Consider the following 18,284-nt stretch of genomic DNA (forward strand, 5'->3'; position numbering starts at 1 on the left):
GTCCTGGTGATCTGCATCTACAAAGATTGTTGTTGTTGTTAAGTGCCATTGAGTCAGTTCCAACTCAGAGCAACCCCATGTGGGGTTTCTAAGGAGTGGCTGGTAGTTTGAACCTCCAACGTTACAGTTCAAACTGACCTTGCGGTCCAGTGCTTATCCTACAGCACCACACCAGGACTCTGTCAAAGTATAAAACATACATTACATAGTGATACGTAACAAATTTAGGGTGGTGATTTTCTCTGGAAAACAAAGAGGATAATGGGATCAGGGAGTGGTACATGGAACACTTCATCTACACTGGACGTATTTATCTATATTTGGCCAAATGGTGGCTATCTGTTGATGTCAACAATGTTTACAAAAAACAAAACTGAGCTAGTGCCCTCTGGATTATTTACAGTGACCATGCTTCGGGGAAAATGAACTGTATGGAGAAAAGCCAGTGGACTAACCAGTGAACACAACTGAAACAAGAGCCCGGAGATCACCTCTGTTAATTTCACGTAGCATCAAGAGTAAAAACTTATACTGTATGCCAATTCTACTATGGAAGCACACACTGTAAGTCCTGGCATGAGCAGGACTTAAATCCCACAGTATTTCTGAAATAAATGAGTCCAGTTATAAAATTTGATGCTAAATTTCTTGTGATGAGTTCTGTCTTTATTCCTCTCACAGAGTTCTCCTGCCTGCGAAAGCCTTTCGCATGAAATACATGCCAGAACATCCTTTTTCATTTTTTCTTTCCTGTGCCAGGGATCTTGGCCAGGTTAATGGTGACCTGACATTTATGGAATCAATCCGAGGTGAGGGATGCAGCAATATGCGCCCCTGCTAGGGAGAAGCACGGAGCATGTAACATTTAACACAATGGTACGTGAAATGCTAGAGGACTCTTCTCCCTTCCGCTTACACATATGTTCTCTAAAAGCGCTTTTGATGTGAAATCGGTGAAGGGAGAGGTTCGTAGCTAGGGTGAACCATTAACTATATGGGCCTTTGACCTCTTTCCTTAGAATGACCAGTAAAACGTCACAGGACACTAAGGGTGCAGAGCAGCTCTTACTGTGAGACCACTCAAAATAGTACATTCTGAGCATCCTTATGAGGAATCAAAGTGATGGATGAAGTACAAGGAGAGGCAGTATACCAGAAGCTGCAAATGGTTCCAGGTCACAGAACTGCAGCAAAACAATGATTACAGGGGACTTTGCCAAAGAAGTGATAAATATCCAAGTTTCTACTGGATCATTTGGAACCTTTACATATCCACTCCCACCTCCAACACCACTAAGACTGTACAAATTTATAAACGTTTACCATAAAACCTTTCCAAAGTTTAACCTTAATTTATCACTACAAATGGTCTTGCTGATCTTAGATTACAAATTTTTTCTTTCAAAAAGTACAATGTTAACCAATTATCATAAAAGTGGCTGATGCTGATGGCTGACTGATTTCCAGCACTTTTATTCCTGATTATATTTGCCAATCGCTTCAAAACCAATCCCACTACGATTGAGTTGAGGTCAACTTTTGGTGGTCCTATATGTATGGGGTTTCTTTGCAGGAGCATGTGATGCAGGAGAAGGATGAAGTCTCATCCTTCACATTGGTAGGTTTGAACCACTGACCTTGTGCTTATCCTACAGGTACTGGTTGTTGTTGTTAAGTGCCATTGAGTCAGTTCTAATAGCAACCCTGTATTGGGTTTTCAAAAGGAACAGCTGGTGGATTTGAACTGCTAACCTTGTGGTTTGCAGTCCAGTGCTGATCCTATAGTGCCACATGTTGTTGTTGTTGGGAAGTGCTGCCGAGTCGGTTCCGATCCATAGTGACCCTGTATAGGGTTTCAAAGAAGCAGCTGATGAGCTTGCACTAAGTGACTTTACAGTCCAGCGCATTAGCCCTCAGTGCCGCACCAGGACTCCACAGTGCCACATACAGTTAATGTATTTTCAGTACTTGAATTGGGACACATAAAGGAGTGCTATAAGATAACCGACACTGCCCTGGAAATTCAGGGACAAACGGGGACCCCAAAGGAGTCCTGGTGGTGCAGTAGGTTACGTGTTGGGTTGCTAGCTGCAAGGTCAGTGGTTCAAATCCACCAGCCACTACAAGGGCAAACGATGAGGTTGTCTTCTCCCTTAAATATTTATAGCTTTGGAAACCCTATGGAAAAGGTTTACTCTGTCCTGTAGAGTCTCCATGAGTTGGAATTGACTCAAAGGCAGTGGGTTGGAGGACCCCAAATTGCAGTTTGCCCAGGGACAGTGAAGAATATGCTCTGTGGGAGAACTGAGTGTGGATCTTGGAGGCAGGGGATCTGAAGTGAGCCTATATATGTCTGTGGATGTCCTTCAGCAAGCATTTTCATCTGTTAGAATTTCAGTTCCCAAGTCTCTAAATGAACTGATGAGAGGACGCATTTGTCTGAGTTATTCATAAGGTGCTATAGAAAAGTCAGCTCTAGGACCTGTGACCCACAGGGAGGACCAAGAAAAGAAAGTAGGAACTCCTCCGTAAACACTGGCTCCCCATCTCTAACAGACCATTTCACCCATTCTAACCATGGCTACTTAGAATCTGACCAGGACACAAGCTTCCAGGCTCATGCTGGAGGAATTTCCTCTAGGTCAAGGGTGAGAGTCCAGGCGCTCTGACGGGAGCACTGTGAGAATGCTTCCACACACACACACATGCTTACGAGGCAGCACAATGTTTAATCACTGTGTTAAGATGCTGGAGATAGGAGATCTCTTTCTGATCTAAGGCCTGCCTCCCAGTCACGATTTTACCACTACAAAATGAGGCATATAAGGCAACTGAGAACGTTGCATATGACTAATCTTAATCTCTTAGTTCTTAGGAAGCACTAAACTCTTAATGGAGTCCTGGTGTGGTGCTGTGGGTTAATGCGCCAGACTGCAAAGTCGTTTGAATTGCAAGGTCGACGGTTCAAGCTCACCAGCCACTCCTTGGAAACCCCATCTAGGGTCACTATGGGTCAGAACAGACTCGACGGCACTTAACAACAACAACAACAAACTCTTAATAGGGATTCTTGGTGTGGTGCTGTATGATCAGCACTGGACTGCAAACCACAAGGTACATAGTTCAAACCCACCAGCTGCTCCTTGGCAACCCTGTACAGGATCACTGAGTAGGACGGAGTCCTGGTGTGGCACTGTGGGTTAATGTACTGACCTGCAAAAATTGGGTTGAATTGCAATGTCAGCAGTTTAAGCTCACCAGCCACTTCCCGGAAACCCTATACAGGGTCACTATGGGTCAGAACTGACTTGATGGCACTTAACAACAACAACATGAATAGAAACCGACTTGACAACACTTAACAACACCAACCACAACAACTTCTTAATGGAGTTCTCGTATGGCGCTATAGGATAATCACTGGACTGCTAATCACAAGGCTAGTAATTCAAACCCACCAGCGGTTCCTGGGAAACACTATACAGGGTCGATATGAATCTAAAGACCCATCAAGTAGATTCCAACTAATTCATAGCGACCTTATAGGATAGCACAGAAGTGTCCCATTGGGTTTTCAGGACTGTTCTCTTTAAGGAAGCAGATGCTGTATCTTCCTCCCTCTGAGTGGCTGGTGGCTCTGCAGCACTTAACACCAACAACAGGCTCTTAATACCAGATTAAGGCAAGGCTCTCCATTAATTTAACCCTATTTTAAAAGATACTCTGATCTTTATAATAAGTTAGATTTAAATTACCAGCTCACTGTCTCATGGGTGCTATTTTACCAAAGCACTTAGGAAGTAAACAATTAGTAATAATGGACTAAGAAAAGAAAGCAAATCAGATGCTGAGAAGCAGAAAGGTTCTCTTCCTCTTGTCTTGGCCTGCAGGGGTCTCCCTCTACATCCTATTCCATTCCTCAGTCGAGCTGTAGAGCTGTAATGCACACTTACTCAGGGCTGTCTGGAGATCCTTTTCACCATTTTTTACTTCCGTCAAAAATCCTTTCAAAAATTTGAGACCTCTAAAAGAAAAGAGAAGAAGAAATATTGCTGTAACTGTTCAGTAACGTTGAATGGGCTAAAGAAATGGTAGGGAAGTCAAACCAAACTCACTGCCATTGAATTGGTTCTGACTCATAGTGGCCTGGCATAGGGTTTCTAAGGAGCAGCTGGTGAGTTTGAAGCACTGACCTTGCAGTTCAAACCGACCTAGTGGTTGAGTGCTTATCCTATGGCGTCACACCAGGACTCCAGTAACCTTATTGATGCTGTTGTTTGTTGTTGTTAAGTGCTGTCCCCAGTTGGTTTCGACTCATAGCCACCGTGTACATGGTTTCCAAGCAGTGGCTGGTGAGTTTGAACCGCTGACCTTGTGGTTCAAACCGACCTTGTGGGCCAGTTATTCCACCGCTGTTTCATAGGGTTTCTGAGGATGTAAATCTTTACGGAAGCTGACTGCCTCATCTTCTTTCCTTGGAGTAGCTTGTGACTTTGAACTGCTGACCTTTCAAGTTAGTAGTCCAATGCTAAACCCATGATGCCACTGGGGCTCCGTATTACCCCCTTATCCAGCTTCTATGTCAGTAGTCTGGTAGCGTAGTGGTTACAAATTGGGCTGCTAACCTCAAGATCAGCAGTTCGAAACTACCAGCTGTTCTGCAGGAGAAAGATGAGGCTTTCTGCTCCTGTAAAGATTTACAGCCTCGGAAACCCTGTGCAGGGTCGCTACGGGTCGGAACCAACTCCACGGCACTTAACAACAACAACAACAAAATGTCAGTAATACCTTGGAAACTGTAACCAATAAGTCAAGTCACATGACAGTCCTTTCTAAGCTACTCATCCCATCTGATAAATTTAAAGCTGTTTCTCACTCAAGAAATGCAAATTCTCAGCTGAAGAAGAAAATCTGGGGATGTACCTCCAGCATGCTCTAGCAAGCTCTCCACTGCAGTTTGCAAAATACTGACTTCAAGAAAAACGGCTTCACTTTGTGTCTTTTAAGATTCCATAAATATTCTATTAAGATCCATCAAGTAGATTCCAACTAATTCATAGTGACCCTATAAAATAGCACAGAAGGGTCCCGGACGGTTTTCAGGGCTGTCATCTTGAAGGAAACAGACAGCTACCTCTTTCTCCCTCAGCTGGAAGAGTCCAACTGCTGACATTCTACACTTTGAACACCATGCCAACAGCACTCCCTATACTAGTACTAGAAGCCTGTTTAGTCATGGAAGCCCTGGTGGTGCTGTGGCTAAAGCACTCAGCTGCTAACCATAACGTCAGCAGTTTGAACCCAGCAGCCACTCCGAGGAGGAAATATGTGGCAGTCTGCTTCCATAAAGACGACAGCCTTGGGAACCCCATGGGCCAGTTCGACTCTGTCCTACGGGGTCATTATGAGTCGGAACTGACTAGGCAGTGGTGGCTAATTAATAATATTGATCATCATCAAGGGGGAAATAAAAGTTGTGACCATATGAGGGTGCTTCCTAAAGTTCATGGGAAAATTCCATTACCCTTCCGTTGTATTTTCCCACAGACTTCTGAAGACTCCTCATGCTCATTAGGCCTCGGAGGAAGGGCTGTGTGAGGAGGCGAGCTCTTCACTGAGAAGTCTTTTATCTGGGGACAGTTCAGCTGACGGGAATGTGAACTGCGGCTGCCCCACCCCAGCTACTTTACCTCTTCAGCCACAGGAGGGCTTCGGTGGCTGAGTTCCGAATCTGGGCCACATTGGCTTCCACTTCATGTAACACGATCTTCTGGAGGGTGGTAAACTCCTCCTTGTTGGTTATATACTTCTGATTTACTTTCTGAAGGAAAAGCAGGCAACGAATGCAAGTTAGAAACCGTAGCCCTACCAAGCTCATCAAGATAGTACTGAGCTTTATAGAGCAGGTGAGCAGGGTTCTAAGAAATAAAAATAAATGAATGAAGTCTCTGTTACCTTTTCCCTTACGTTTCTAAGTAACATGGGTTTGTCTGAGTCACCTAATGAGGTTTAAACAAGAATTAAATAAAGTTCATCTCTTAGGATTTCAAAGCATTGTTTGTTTTTTATTTTTTATGCCTCAGAACTGTTCTTACTTCTCATGTTGAATAAGATTTTGTGCCATTATCCATTCAAGTATACAGTTTCCAAAGAAAAGCAAACTCCTTAAACTGTTTCCTTAAACAATAGTGTCTGTTGACAAAGATGAAAGATTTTCACCGGCTACTAAATTCTCAGGAAGGTAATTTTCAGTCTACACTTACAATGGGACACAGACTTTAATAGAAGGTACACCTACAGCTCCCTCAGTTTACAGGAGAAGAAATGGGCTCAGTGAATCAATGTGTTCCTGACAGTTCCACAGCCGCACCTAAAATGATGGTCTTCCAAGTCCAAAACCCCACATGTCTATTTCACTATCTACACTCATTAACAAAAGGTGATTTATCATTGGTTAAACCTAAAAAAGCACAGAATCGGTACTGACAGAAGAGTACAATTCCACGGCTTCATGCTCTGGGACATGAAAAGGAAACCCTATTCTTGTGTTTAAAATGAACACTCTACCTCCAAAAGAACTTGCCTTGGGCATACAATAGGGTCTAATGACCAATTCCTTTATTGAGGATTCAAAGTATGGTAAGATGTCTGCTCCTCTCAAGAGCTTTCATACATTTATTCCTGGCAAATGTAAAAGTTAAACACACACACACACACAAACTTTTTTCCCTTTATTTAAAAATTTCCAGAGACAAACCAGTTTACTCACCTTAATATTGCCAACAAGATCCATTTTAACGGGAGCAAACACTGTAGGGCCAAGTTTGTCTAGAAAAAAGGATTAAAAATATCTTTGGGTAAACAATTATTTTTTTTTCAACTGGAAGGAAACGTTCTTTTACAGTAGTAATGAATCTAGCAGATCTCCTCCTCAATTACTGTCAATTTTGCTTCCAAACCATTTTCTAAACATCAGTTTAAAAGGCTCCCAGGATCTGTCCTGGCCGTTTTCTATCATACTGCTCTGAGGAACTATGAGGTCAGAAATGGCAGGGGAGATAAAAAGGCATCTTATAAGCTTAGAGTATTTTGGGTACATTAGGTTAAGTAAAATAAACCATTAAAACTAATTTTATGTGATGTACTTTGCTATTTTGGAGTCCAGTGTGGCACTGTAGGATAAGCACTGGACCACAAGATTGGTTTGAACTACAAGGCTGGCAGTTCAAACTCACCAATCGCTCCTCGGAAACCCTATACAAGGTCACTATGAGTCGGAATTGACTCAATGGCACTTAACAGCACCAGCTTTGCTATTTTAATGAGCCCTGGTACAGTTGTGGGTTACAAGCTGTGTTGCTAACTGCAGGTCAGCAGTTTGAATCTACCAGTAGCTCCGTGGGATTTCTGATGCTGCAAAGATTGACAGCATTGGAAACCCTACACAGGGTCATAATGAATGGGACCGGACTCGACGACACACAACCACCCCCCACCAATATAAAAATATAAAATTTCAAGGGTGCCTTAGGTAATTTTTCTAGGGTAAGATCTACCCCTAAAAATTAAGACAAAGGCAAGAACAAAGATATATAGCTAAAATGACAGAAGAGGAACTTAAAGAGAACACTCAAGGTGTTAGAAATCAGGAAAGAGTAATAATGATAAAAAGGAATAAAGAACAGACGTGAAAAACAGAAAACAAATATCAAGAAGGTAGATTCAAATTCACCCAAACAATGTAATCTGCTACATAACCAAAATACAGCAAAAGCATATAATCATCATAATAAATATAGAGATGGCATTTTATAAAGTTAGGATATTTAAGAAATCAATAACATCTATATGGTATCAATGAATAAATGAAAACCAAAATAAAGCACTTTTTATTATAGCTTCAAAACCTACAAAAGTCTAAAACTAACTCCAAACAAAAGACAAGTAAGACCTTTAAATACTAGAAACTATGCAAAGCATGGTTGAGAGCAGATAAAGGCAACCTAAATAAAGGAACCCGGTGTGGTGCTGCGGGTTAATGCGCTGGACTACAAAGTCAGTTTGAACCACAAGGTCTGAGGTTCAAGCTCACCAGCTGCTCTTTGGAAACCCTATACAGGGTTGCTTTGGCTCAAAACGGATTCAACAAAACAAATAAAGGAAGAGATAAAATAACAATAGATTCATGAATCTAAATACTCAGTGTGGTTTAGGATGCTGTGGTGCTGTGGGTTAATGAGCCAGACTGCAAAGCCGTTTGAACTGCAAGGTTCAAGCTCACCAGCTGCTCCTTGGAAACCCAATACAGGGTCGCTATGGGTCAGAACCAACTCAATGGCACTTAACAACAACAACAACAACAAAGGTTTATATGCAGGGCAATCTTAATCAAAGTCCCTGCTGCCTCTTTAACAGATATTGAAAAGCTAAAATTTATGTAGACATGCAGAGAACTTAGAAATGCCAAAGTAATCTTGAAAAAGAAGGACAAAACCGGGAAGACCTACATTATCTGATCTCAAGTCTAATTATAAAGGCAAAGTAATTAAGCCACTGTAGTATTGGCAAAAGGAAAGGCAAGCAGATTATTAAAATAAGTGAAAGTCCAGAAATAGACCCACACTTAAAAAAAAAGATGGCCTGCTTTGAACAAAGTCGCCAAAACAATGTAAAAGGGAAGAGTGTCTTCACAGCACACAATTCTTGAACCACCAGATACTGTCATTAGGAAAACCCTCCCTCACACATACGAAAATGAATTTTAAGTTGGATTACAGACACAAACTTAAAACTAAAGACACAAACTAGAGGAAAACACAGGAGAATATCTTCCCTTGGTGTAGGCAAAGATTTCTTATGGCACTGAAAACGCTAACTACAGAAGCAAGACAATAGGTACACCGGAACTGGACTTCATTAAAATTAGAAATGTCTGCTCGGCAAAAGACATTAATAAGAAAAGAAACAGGCAAGCCACAGCCAAGGAGAAAAGATTTACAATGCATCTATCTAAAACGGAATTTTATTCAGAATATATAAACAACTCTTACAACTCATTCATAAAAAGACAGCCAACCAACTTTAAAAAACAGTTCAAAGATATGAACACATTCTTCATAAAGGAAGATAAAGCAGTGACCAGTAGTCACTGTTCCATACCACTACTCATCAGGGAAAATGCAAATTAGGCACCACAATGAGATACTGACACCACGGAATGCTGGGAAAGATGTGAAGCAACTAGAACATTTATACTTTGCTGGTGCCATTGGGAAACCACTCTGTAAAACGGTTTGCCAGCTTCTTATAAAGCGAAGCATTTATCTACCCTACGAATCAGTAATTCACTAAGTATTTACTCCAGAGAAATGAAAATATATTCCCACAAATGTATACAAAATGTTCACAGAAGTTTTATTTATATTAGCCCCATATAGAAACGATTTGAATAATAAAGAATTTGGCCTTGCCCAAAGAGAAGTCTGATCTTTGTCCTCAGCTCCAAGGAGGTAACGGAGTGACAGAAATATCGCTGCTCATGGTGGGTTCCTCAGAACAAATCTCTTGTGCTAATAAGGGGACTTATGGTGGGCTCCTCAGACCATGCGGTATTAGCTCAACCTCTGGCCTGGGGGTGCAGGAGACTGAGTTCTATCGCAAAGGTAAACCATCATCAATGATGACTACGTCTGTAGCTAGCTAGCCAATTCTGACTGACCTTACGCAGAACAGTCCTACGCCATGTCCATGTAATAAAGCCCCAATAAAAACTCTCAACAGGAAAGTCTGGATGAGCTTCCCAGAGGTGGTCACTCTGCAGCTCTCTTTCACAGACAGACGTGGGACAGAGTAACTGTCCTGAGGATTCTGGACACTTCTCATTTGGAACCTTCCCAGATTTCTTCTAAGTGTCTCTTCCTTTGGTGGATCGTTTTGTTTCACTTGTATAATTTCCTGTTTTACCTGCATAACAGTTTTCAGTGAGTTCTCCAAGTCCTTCCAGTGAATAACTAAACCTGAAAGTGGTTTGGGAAATCCCTTGAATTTGTAATTGGTATCAAAAGTGAGCACAGTCTTGGGGACTGTACCCTCAGACTTTGCTGTTTAACTAACTGTGGGTACTACATGCAAATGTCCATTAATACGGCAAGGAGCCAACAAGTTGTGGTGCATGCATTCGATAAAATACAACTCAGCAACAAAAAGGAATTATCAACTGCTATACAGATGAATCTCAAAAACACACTGAGAGAGAAAAGCCAGACATAGAAGAGGACATATTACATGGTTCCATTTATGTAATTTTCAGAACAAATAAAACCAAATTTTGGTTTTATTTATCTGAGAAAATTTTCATTTTATTTATCTGAGAAAACAGAAAAAAATGGTTTTCTCTGGTTGGGTGATACTCTTGGGGTAATGGGAATGTCTTGACAAGGATATGGACTACATAGCTAGGTGCATTTGTCAAAACTCATATAATCATAATTTAAGTTCTACCTATTCACTGTATGCAAGTTATACCTCAATTAAAAGAAAAAGATGCACAGTTCAATGGGCCTTATAGCAAACTTCAATACAGTAATAATCCTTGGTACTACTGACTTTATAATAAAGCTTAAACTTGAAATAAATTTATAGGATCGCTATGAGTTGAAATCAACTCAAAACTACGCAACAGCAATATGCAGTCTATTTCTCAACTACTTTCACTCTTGCCTCTAAATGAAAATCTCCACTTTTCATTATACTACTCTTGAGGTCAGTATTTAATCATAATTTGAAATGAAATGGAAACATGCAATGATGCTGAAGGTCATCTAGTTTTAACTGGATGAGGCCGGTGATACAAAGAGGTAGTTAAGAAGATCATCTCACTGCACACAAGTTCAGGATATTTCTCCTGAAACACAATTGCAGGCAAATGTTGAAAGGCAGCCATCTTACCTAATACTGGAACCACAGCATAACACGATGCCAAGAATGCTTCTGTGGGAATGCCACTGTCTTCCAGAAGTTCAATGTCACTAAAGCTAAACAATGTGGTAAATCAGAAGGTGGAAGATTGAAAATACAAAACCAGTAATCAGAAGTAGTCATGGGAACAGCTACCCTTCCATATGGAAAATCACTTGGCCTGATTTCACAGATAAGCCCAGTGACTGTTGTTTTCCATTATCATTAAGTCTAATAAAATCAGTTTCCAAAGATAATTCCCCCAAACAAGCAAAAATTTGCTCAGCGTGTACCCTCATGATCCAATTCTTTCTCATTCACTGTTGTAGTAAGGAGTAACACAGATACCCAACAGACTGTATTCTCTTAGAGTAGGCCAGGGCTGAGTTTCCAGAAGGGAAGCTAGTCTTCAACTGTCAATGGTTTTAGAAGGTACACAATACCTGGTATTCATGGTACTAAAGAAAGTTGGGATAACTTCACTGCTTTCTTCCCAGTGGCATTCTGAGCTACTGGAGTTTGATTCAGGTTGTGCCAAGCTGTCTTGATTTCCCAGGTTTCCCTCACCATCTTCCTTCATTATTTCACCTTGAGCTGCAAAGTCGAAGGTCTTGGTTACTAAACTATCACTTACTGTAAAAACTGATACATAGTCCTTGTTGAAAACTTTCTAAAACACAAAAAAGCTTACAGAAATAAATATCAGTGAAACAGACATAAATATAAATATGTTTATTTCATACGCAAATAGAAACAAACAAGACTGGGTTTAAAGTATCTACAGATGTATGTCCTGCTTGTTTCCACTAAATAGTGTATCGTGAACATTTTTACATTGTTCAGTACTCTTCATGATTTACTGACTTAGCATTTAAGTGGCTTACAAATTCTACTACTATAAATAAAGCCATAAGGAACTTCCCTGCCCACTGATCTTTGTCTCTAAACCTGACTATTCCCTGAGAACAACCTTCTACACGTGAAATTATGAGGTCAAATAAATGAAAGCACTGCGTTCATGGAAATTCTCTGATCTGCGTTATTTACTCAATGACTATGGGAAAGGCTATGTGGATTGCTTGTCTCAGGTTGTTGTTGTTGTTAAAGTGCCACTGGTTCGGTTCTGACTCAGAGCTACCCTGTATAGGGTTTCCAAGGAGCGACCGGGAGGTTTGAATTACCAACCTTGTGGTTAGCAGTCCATTGCTGATCCTACAGCATCACACCATGAAAATGAACCTTCTTTCCCTCAACTCACTTATCAAAATATGATCTCTTATCTCAGAGGAAATAAAAGACTTTAAAATTTCGAATTGTAAAAATATTTATTAAGCACTTACCACATGATCCTAAGCTCTTGGACTGAGTAGAAGTAGACCTGAGTGCCAGTGGAATTAGTACATTTAAAAGAGCAGCTTTTACAAACTGCACGCCTGGTCCATGAAATGTGGGACTTTCGTTTGATGACCACAGAGAAGGTGGAAAATACCTGAAGATGGCTGGTGAATTCTGAGGCCAAGGTCCCATCAGAAACCAGGAGGATGAGGAATTGAATTGCTCTAAAGATTCACAGCCTCGGAAACCCTATAGAGGGTCGCTATGAATTAGAACCAACTCCATGCACATCACCTCCACCGCCACCACCATGGCGAACATCATACTCTGAACTTAAGGGACTTTGAGATTCAGGGTGGCAGGCCAGAGAAGTGCCCATCACCTAAAAAATGCAGCTACTGTTCACGGCCTGGGGTACTTCCTCCTCACTGTACCATCGAAACATCAGATCAGATAGAATGGCAGAAGACTGTTTAGTCAAATGACCAAGCTAACATTTGAGGTCGGTTCCTATCAAATGTTGGATCACACCATAGATATTGACTCAAACCCACAAGATCCCACTATTCAAAGACTTGCTCCAGATAGCCAATAAGACTTTTATTTTTACCTGTTATATTATCATTTCTATTTTCTCCACTTGGTATGCTGCAGTCTCTCTCTGCAGATTTCAAATATAAGGGGCTCTTGGTTTTCATTAGGATTTCTTCACTATCATTTATTTCCATATTTAAAGATCCATTTTCACAACTGTTCATCTCCATTTGCCTGAAAATTTTTAAAAAGGAAAGTAGCCAAAAACTTGAATTATTTGCTCATAAATAGATTGCCAGAGTTTGGTCATATTCTGAGGGTTGGGGAGGGGAAAGGTTTCAGTTTGCAATCTCCAACTTCCTTTCTTTAAAATCATGTGAAAGACTTCTCACTCTCCTAATTCCCAAGACGGGTGTTTGCCAATGACAGAGGTGGGTCTGTCTCAAGGTTGCAGTTTAGAAATCAAACAGCCATAAATGGCACTGTCAGTAGCCTTTAGTAGGCCTAATCTTCCTGCTCCTCACTAGTAACTGACAGCTCTTGGGTTCTCAATCAACTTTCTCCAGGTGCCACATTTTACAATTCTCTCACTTCCTCAACCTCTCCTTGGGAGGCGTCTTTCTGTCTCAACTCTCAAAAACACTCATGGACTACTTCCATGAGTTTATCTAGCAGTTACTGACTAGAATCCACATGCTGTGGTTAGGAGAGAGTACTCCTTGAAAAGTGCTTGATTAAAAAACAACAACAACAAAAAAAACAACAACAACAACAAATAAACCTGTCTAGAAGAACTGAAAAGGTTATTCAACAGGCAAAAGGGGCAGCTGATTCTGTGTCCAAGGGAAACTCATAATACCTTGTTATAAGTGATTATACCCAAGAAAATTAAAGTAAAAAATATTGTTCAATAAAAATAAGGCACCAAGCTACACTGTAATTCCAAGGAAAACATTTATTTTCTAAGAAAATACCATAGTGTAATGTAACCCAGCAATTCAACTTAGGACTTTATCCATGGAATATGTCAAAAAAAAGTATAAAGCTGTTCCTAGAAGAACTATTGAGAAAACTATAAACAGGGAACAACCCTTGCAACACAGAATTAACTAAGTAAACAATAGTGTATAAAGGAGATGAAATAGCAAAGAATATTTGAGATGACAACCATATTTTTGTCAGTCATGGGGATGTCTGTATGAAAAAACTGAATAAAGAACTCAAAAAAACATGACTACAATTATATAAATGCACATTTCATTTTTAATCAAAGGTATAGCTAGAAGAACAGAAATAGTTTAGACTTCTAGATTCTTAATATTCATTTTGTAAACCCCTTTTTTCACTGTCTTGAATGGATAAATGCATGCTTTTATCAATGTTTAAGTGTTCCACAAGACACGTTCCCACCTTCAGTATACTCCAAACACCAAACTTGTTGCCTTTAAGTTGATTCTGATTCATAGTCACCCTACAAGACAGAGTAGAACTGACCCCATAGGGTTTGTAAATCTTTATGAGAGCAAATCTTTCTCCCTACCACCTCTTTCTCCCTCAGAGTGAAAGTTGGATTTGAAGCACTGGCCTTTCAGTTAGATACTAGCTAGCGCTTTGCCACTGTGCCACCAGGGTTCTTAAGTCACTAGGTGTGATGAGCTCTGCACTCCAGGGGAAACGCAAATCCCCTCTCCACTGCTGCGTGCTGAGTGAAGGGTCATCCCTGCTCCAGGCTCATCCAGAAGAGGAAAGGCAGATACTGTTTCCTCCTGGATGTTCCACTGTCATGAGACAAACCACTACATGGTCAAGAATTCCTGATTTCTTTAACGTAAGGTATAATATTATCCTTATGGATTTATTTTTAGAAATAACAATAAACAAAAAAAGGGTACTGTACCTTTCCAATGAATTATGAATGGGTACAATAGGATGTTTCATCTTTAAAAGAAGCAAAGAAATGAAAGTTTACACATTAAACTTCTAACAGCACATATTTAGAATTCTATCATAGATGGCAAGTGGTCAATATGAATATGACATACACAACTTCATTAACAGGACAGTTTTAGTTGTGGGTCCTCCCAAAAGAATGGAGTCATTAATCCCCACTAGGTCTCTTTTGTATTTAATAAGGGTAATCACATATCTAAGGAAAAGGACATTGGTCTTTTATTATCACTGTGCCACAACAGACACAAAATAAATAGGTGCCAATTTTCACAAGTTAAATTCAGTGACACGGAATTTTACAAGTAAAATTCTGTTCCTTGTGTTCAGGAATGCCGTCTTTTGAAAGACCTAATTATCACCGCCAAACCCCTTAGTAATTGGTTTTCTTTGTGAGTTCAGTTATGTTCATTGTTGTTAGCACCTTCAATTTGGTTCCGATTCATAGCTACTCCTTACAGGGTTTCTGAGGAGCGGCTGGACTTTGTAGTTCAAAGTGACCTTCAGGTCCAGTCCATTATCCCACAGTGCCACACGATGCTGCCTAATGTTTATTAAACATTAATTAATCACAAATCATGACCTAGCATTATATCAAACACTGGAATCGTAAATAATACGGGTTCCTGCTCTTAGGATAATTATAACACAGAGTAAGGCTAAAACAGGGGGACACCTAAGAGGAGACACTTCCAGCCCACCCTAAAGATTCAGGGGTGAATAAGGGCTGAGGAAGAAAGACAGGTCAGCAAGGCCTTGGAACTAGGAAATGACACAAAGGTGTGAGACAACTAGAAGCAATTAATACTACTAGTCAATTAATAATACTAGTCAATTAATACTACTAGTCAATTCAAGCCTGTCCTTACCTAGGACAGGAGAAGAGGCTGCCCATCATGGCAGGAGGAACCCAGAAATTGTGGCTTTACCCTATAGGCAAGTGGAAGCCACTGACAGGTTGTAAAGTCCTCCAATTGAGCTTATATTTACAGAAATGCTGTCTGCTGACAGACAGAGCCAGACTGCAGACCACGACTTACAGAGCTACTGCGAGTCTAGACAAGACTCAAAAGGAGCCTGGAGGTTAGAAAGGAGATACGCTGTTGGAGACTTTTAGTAAAACTGCTCAGGTAGCAAAACTGCCTGAAATTAACGGAGTGCACTTGGGGGATAAGTAACTCAAGTTTCTGTCTCGAGTGGCTGCGGCCAGATAAAAAAGTGGACAGAAAGCCAAGTCCACTAAAGATGGTCTCTAAATCACCAAAGGGTGATGGAGCCCATGGCTCTGCATACCAACTTTCCTGACTTTTCAACTTTTAATTATGTTGTGTTGCAGCCAGGATGAGCTGAACATTACCTTGCTGGACTTCAGCATGGCCAGCTGAGGTGACCCCGGAGGTGTGCGAAAGAGCAGATCGGAGGTGAAGGCTGCATTTGCGATCTGCATGCATTCTTCCAGGGTCTTCAGAAAAGTGTCGCAGGTGGATCTCAGCAGAGTGCCCACATCAATTCCCTCCTGCGAACCAAGCAGAGTGGGAGATACTTTACCTTGTCAAAAAAGAAAAGGCCCAACTGTGGAGTGTTCTTAGAAGTTTTTAAATCTACAAAATAATAAAACAATGTACCCACCCCATTTTGCCGGATAAACATGTACTGCAGTGATTTAAAAAGAGAGAAAGATTAAGCGAGTATAACACATGTATCAGCCTTACACAAGCCTCGCCCTGGTATCCACCCTTCCAGAGGAACTCAACAATCTCTTTCAACTGAACAATATTAGGCACCTGTGTTGTGCCAGCGGCTGGGCACCAATCCCCCAGAGCTGCAGTCCACAGGGGACGACACACACGAAACAGAACCACAGGCAATGGAACAGTGGAGGAACGGCTCCGAGTGAGTGAAAACAAGGCTTTCAGAATGGACGTGTGGGCTTTTAACACAGATGAGTCCAAGCGGTTCCAGCAACTGGGTGCTGGTGTCATATGTGAACACTTAATCAATGCTTATCCTTCGAGTTACTTTGCTTGGTCAGGGTTTTTTTCCCTCTGAACGTTGATACTGATAATTGCTCAGGAAACTAAGTCCCATCCCAAATGTTTTTCTCAATTCTGCATTCCTAACAAGTGACCAGGTGATGTTGCTTGCCATGAACCACACTTTCATTAACAAGTTCCAAGGCACTTACCACTGGCACTTTCTTCATATGAATTAAAAACTGCTGTGCTCACTTTTCCCCTTCCTTCTAGACCAGGGTTTCTCAACTTCAGCAGCACAGACATTTGGGCTAGCTAATTTTGGAGGGTGAGAGGGTAGGGGGGAGGAAGATTCTCTTGTACATTGTAGGGTGTTTAACAGCACCCGTGTCCTTTACTTACTATCAATAATACTCCTTCAATCATGACAACCAAAAATGTATCCAAACAATGCCAAATGTCCCCTGGCAGGAGCAAAACCACACTGGTTTAGAAAACACTGCTCCAGACTGTAAGTTCACCCTGATTAATGTGTATCTGACCTCCAACACCCTCCAGCAGTGTCTTGAATACGACAGGCAGCTGCTGAGTGAGTAGGAGCCTAAAGGAAGTGAGTTCAATCACCTTGCTTAGTAAGTAGCATTGTGTACTTCTACTTAGGAAAAGTGACTACAAAACCGGGATCATCTGCAGTTCTTTGTTTTATACGCACTGTTTGTCAGATTATAATTCTTTGAGAGCAGAGCAGAGGCCCTCTCTGGTTAATAGGATCTATTCAACACATTCCTTAACACCAGCTAGATCCTTGCATATACATTTGTAGGATAAGCGAATGAGAACTTTATTAACAAACGCACAAATAGCAACTGTGGCTGATGGTGGATAGAAAAAAGAGGTGGGTCTCCATCTTTGAAAGTAGTACTCTATTCCAAAGCAGAACAGTTACAATGGTGAAATAAATCCTGCTAGCCTCCTCATCAAAGGTGACAGACACATTATTCACTGTTGCTTCACTGACATTTCAGTAGCTAGGCCAATAGAACGGTCTCTGCAAGACAGCTAAGAGCTACGGCTGTACTAAAGAAAGCGCTACAAACTGGGGGAGACATGATATTTCAATAAGTCAGCACTAAAGTTAAGAGTTCCACATATTATCACTTAATTAACCCCAAATTCCTGGAAGGGCAGGGGAGGTGTAGGAAGAAAGGAAGACTAAATACTTCTTTGTGTGGAAACATACACATTACGTCTCTATGTTGAATTTTGCTACTTTTTCTCTGTAAAATTATGAATTCCAAGACAGTCAAGGATTATGGGAGAATGCCAGCTGTGTGCAGATATGGGCTGTTTTACCTCAGGACTACACGAACCGGCTGTGGTCACTTCTTTTGTTTTGTCTACTTGCTGAACAAGCAGGTCACAGTAGAGTCTCAGTTCTGACATTTTGGTTTTCAAGTGTTCAGTGTTTTCAGCAAACTCTAAAATAAGAAAAGGATGTCATTGAAGCTTCTTAAATGAATAAATTATTTACTAGTTATA

The 18,284-nt window shown here is 40.9% G+C and overlaps 1 protein-coding gene across 1 annotated transcript in view; it reads right to left on the minus strand.

The window, feature by feature from the left end:
* PLEKHA8 (pleckstrin homology domain containing, family A (phosphoinositide binding specific) member 8) overlaps positions 1 to 18,284 on the minus strand; it is a 73,290-nt gene that overhangs the window by 24,156 nt on the left and 30,850 nt on the right. Inside the window, exons 4-12 of the mRNA XM_006832170.1 lie at positions 18,099 to 18,223; positions 16,130 to 16,288; positions 14,723 to 14,763; positions 12,902 to 13,059; positions 11,400 to 11,550; positions 10,948 to 11,033; positions 6,770 to 6,828; positions 5,691 to 5,821; positions 3,954 to 4,024 (exon numbers count right to left, since the gene is read on the minus strand). Of these exons, the coding sequence (XP_006832233.1) occupies positions 3,954 to 4,024; positions 5,691 to 5,821; positions 6,770 to 6,828; positions 10,948 to 11,033; positions 11,400 to 11,550; positions 12,902 to 13,059; positions 14,723 to 14,763; positions 16,130 to 16,288; positions 18,099 to 18,223 (981 nt within the window). The remainder of the gene's footprint in view (positions 1 to 3,953; positions 4,025 to 5,690; positions 5,822 to 6,769; positions 6,829 to 10,947; positions 11,034 to 11,399; positions 11,551 to 12,901; positions 13,060 to 14,722; positions 14,764 to 16,129; positions 16,289 to 18,098; positions 18,224 to 18,284) is intronic.

The sequence above is a fragment of the Chrysochloris asiatica genome, unplaced genomic scaffold (genome assembly GCF_000296735.1).
Source record: "Chrysochloris asiatica unplaced genomic scaffold, ChrAsi1.0 scaffold00006, whole genome shotgun sequence".
Lineage (NCBI taxonomy): Eukaryota > Metazoa > Chordata > Mammalia > Afrosoricida > Chrysochloridae > Chrysochloris > Chrysochloris asiatica.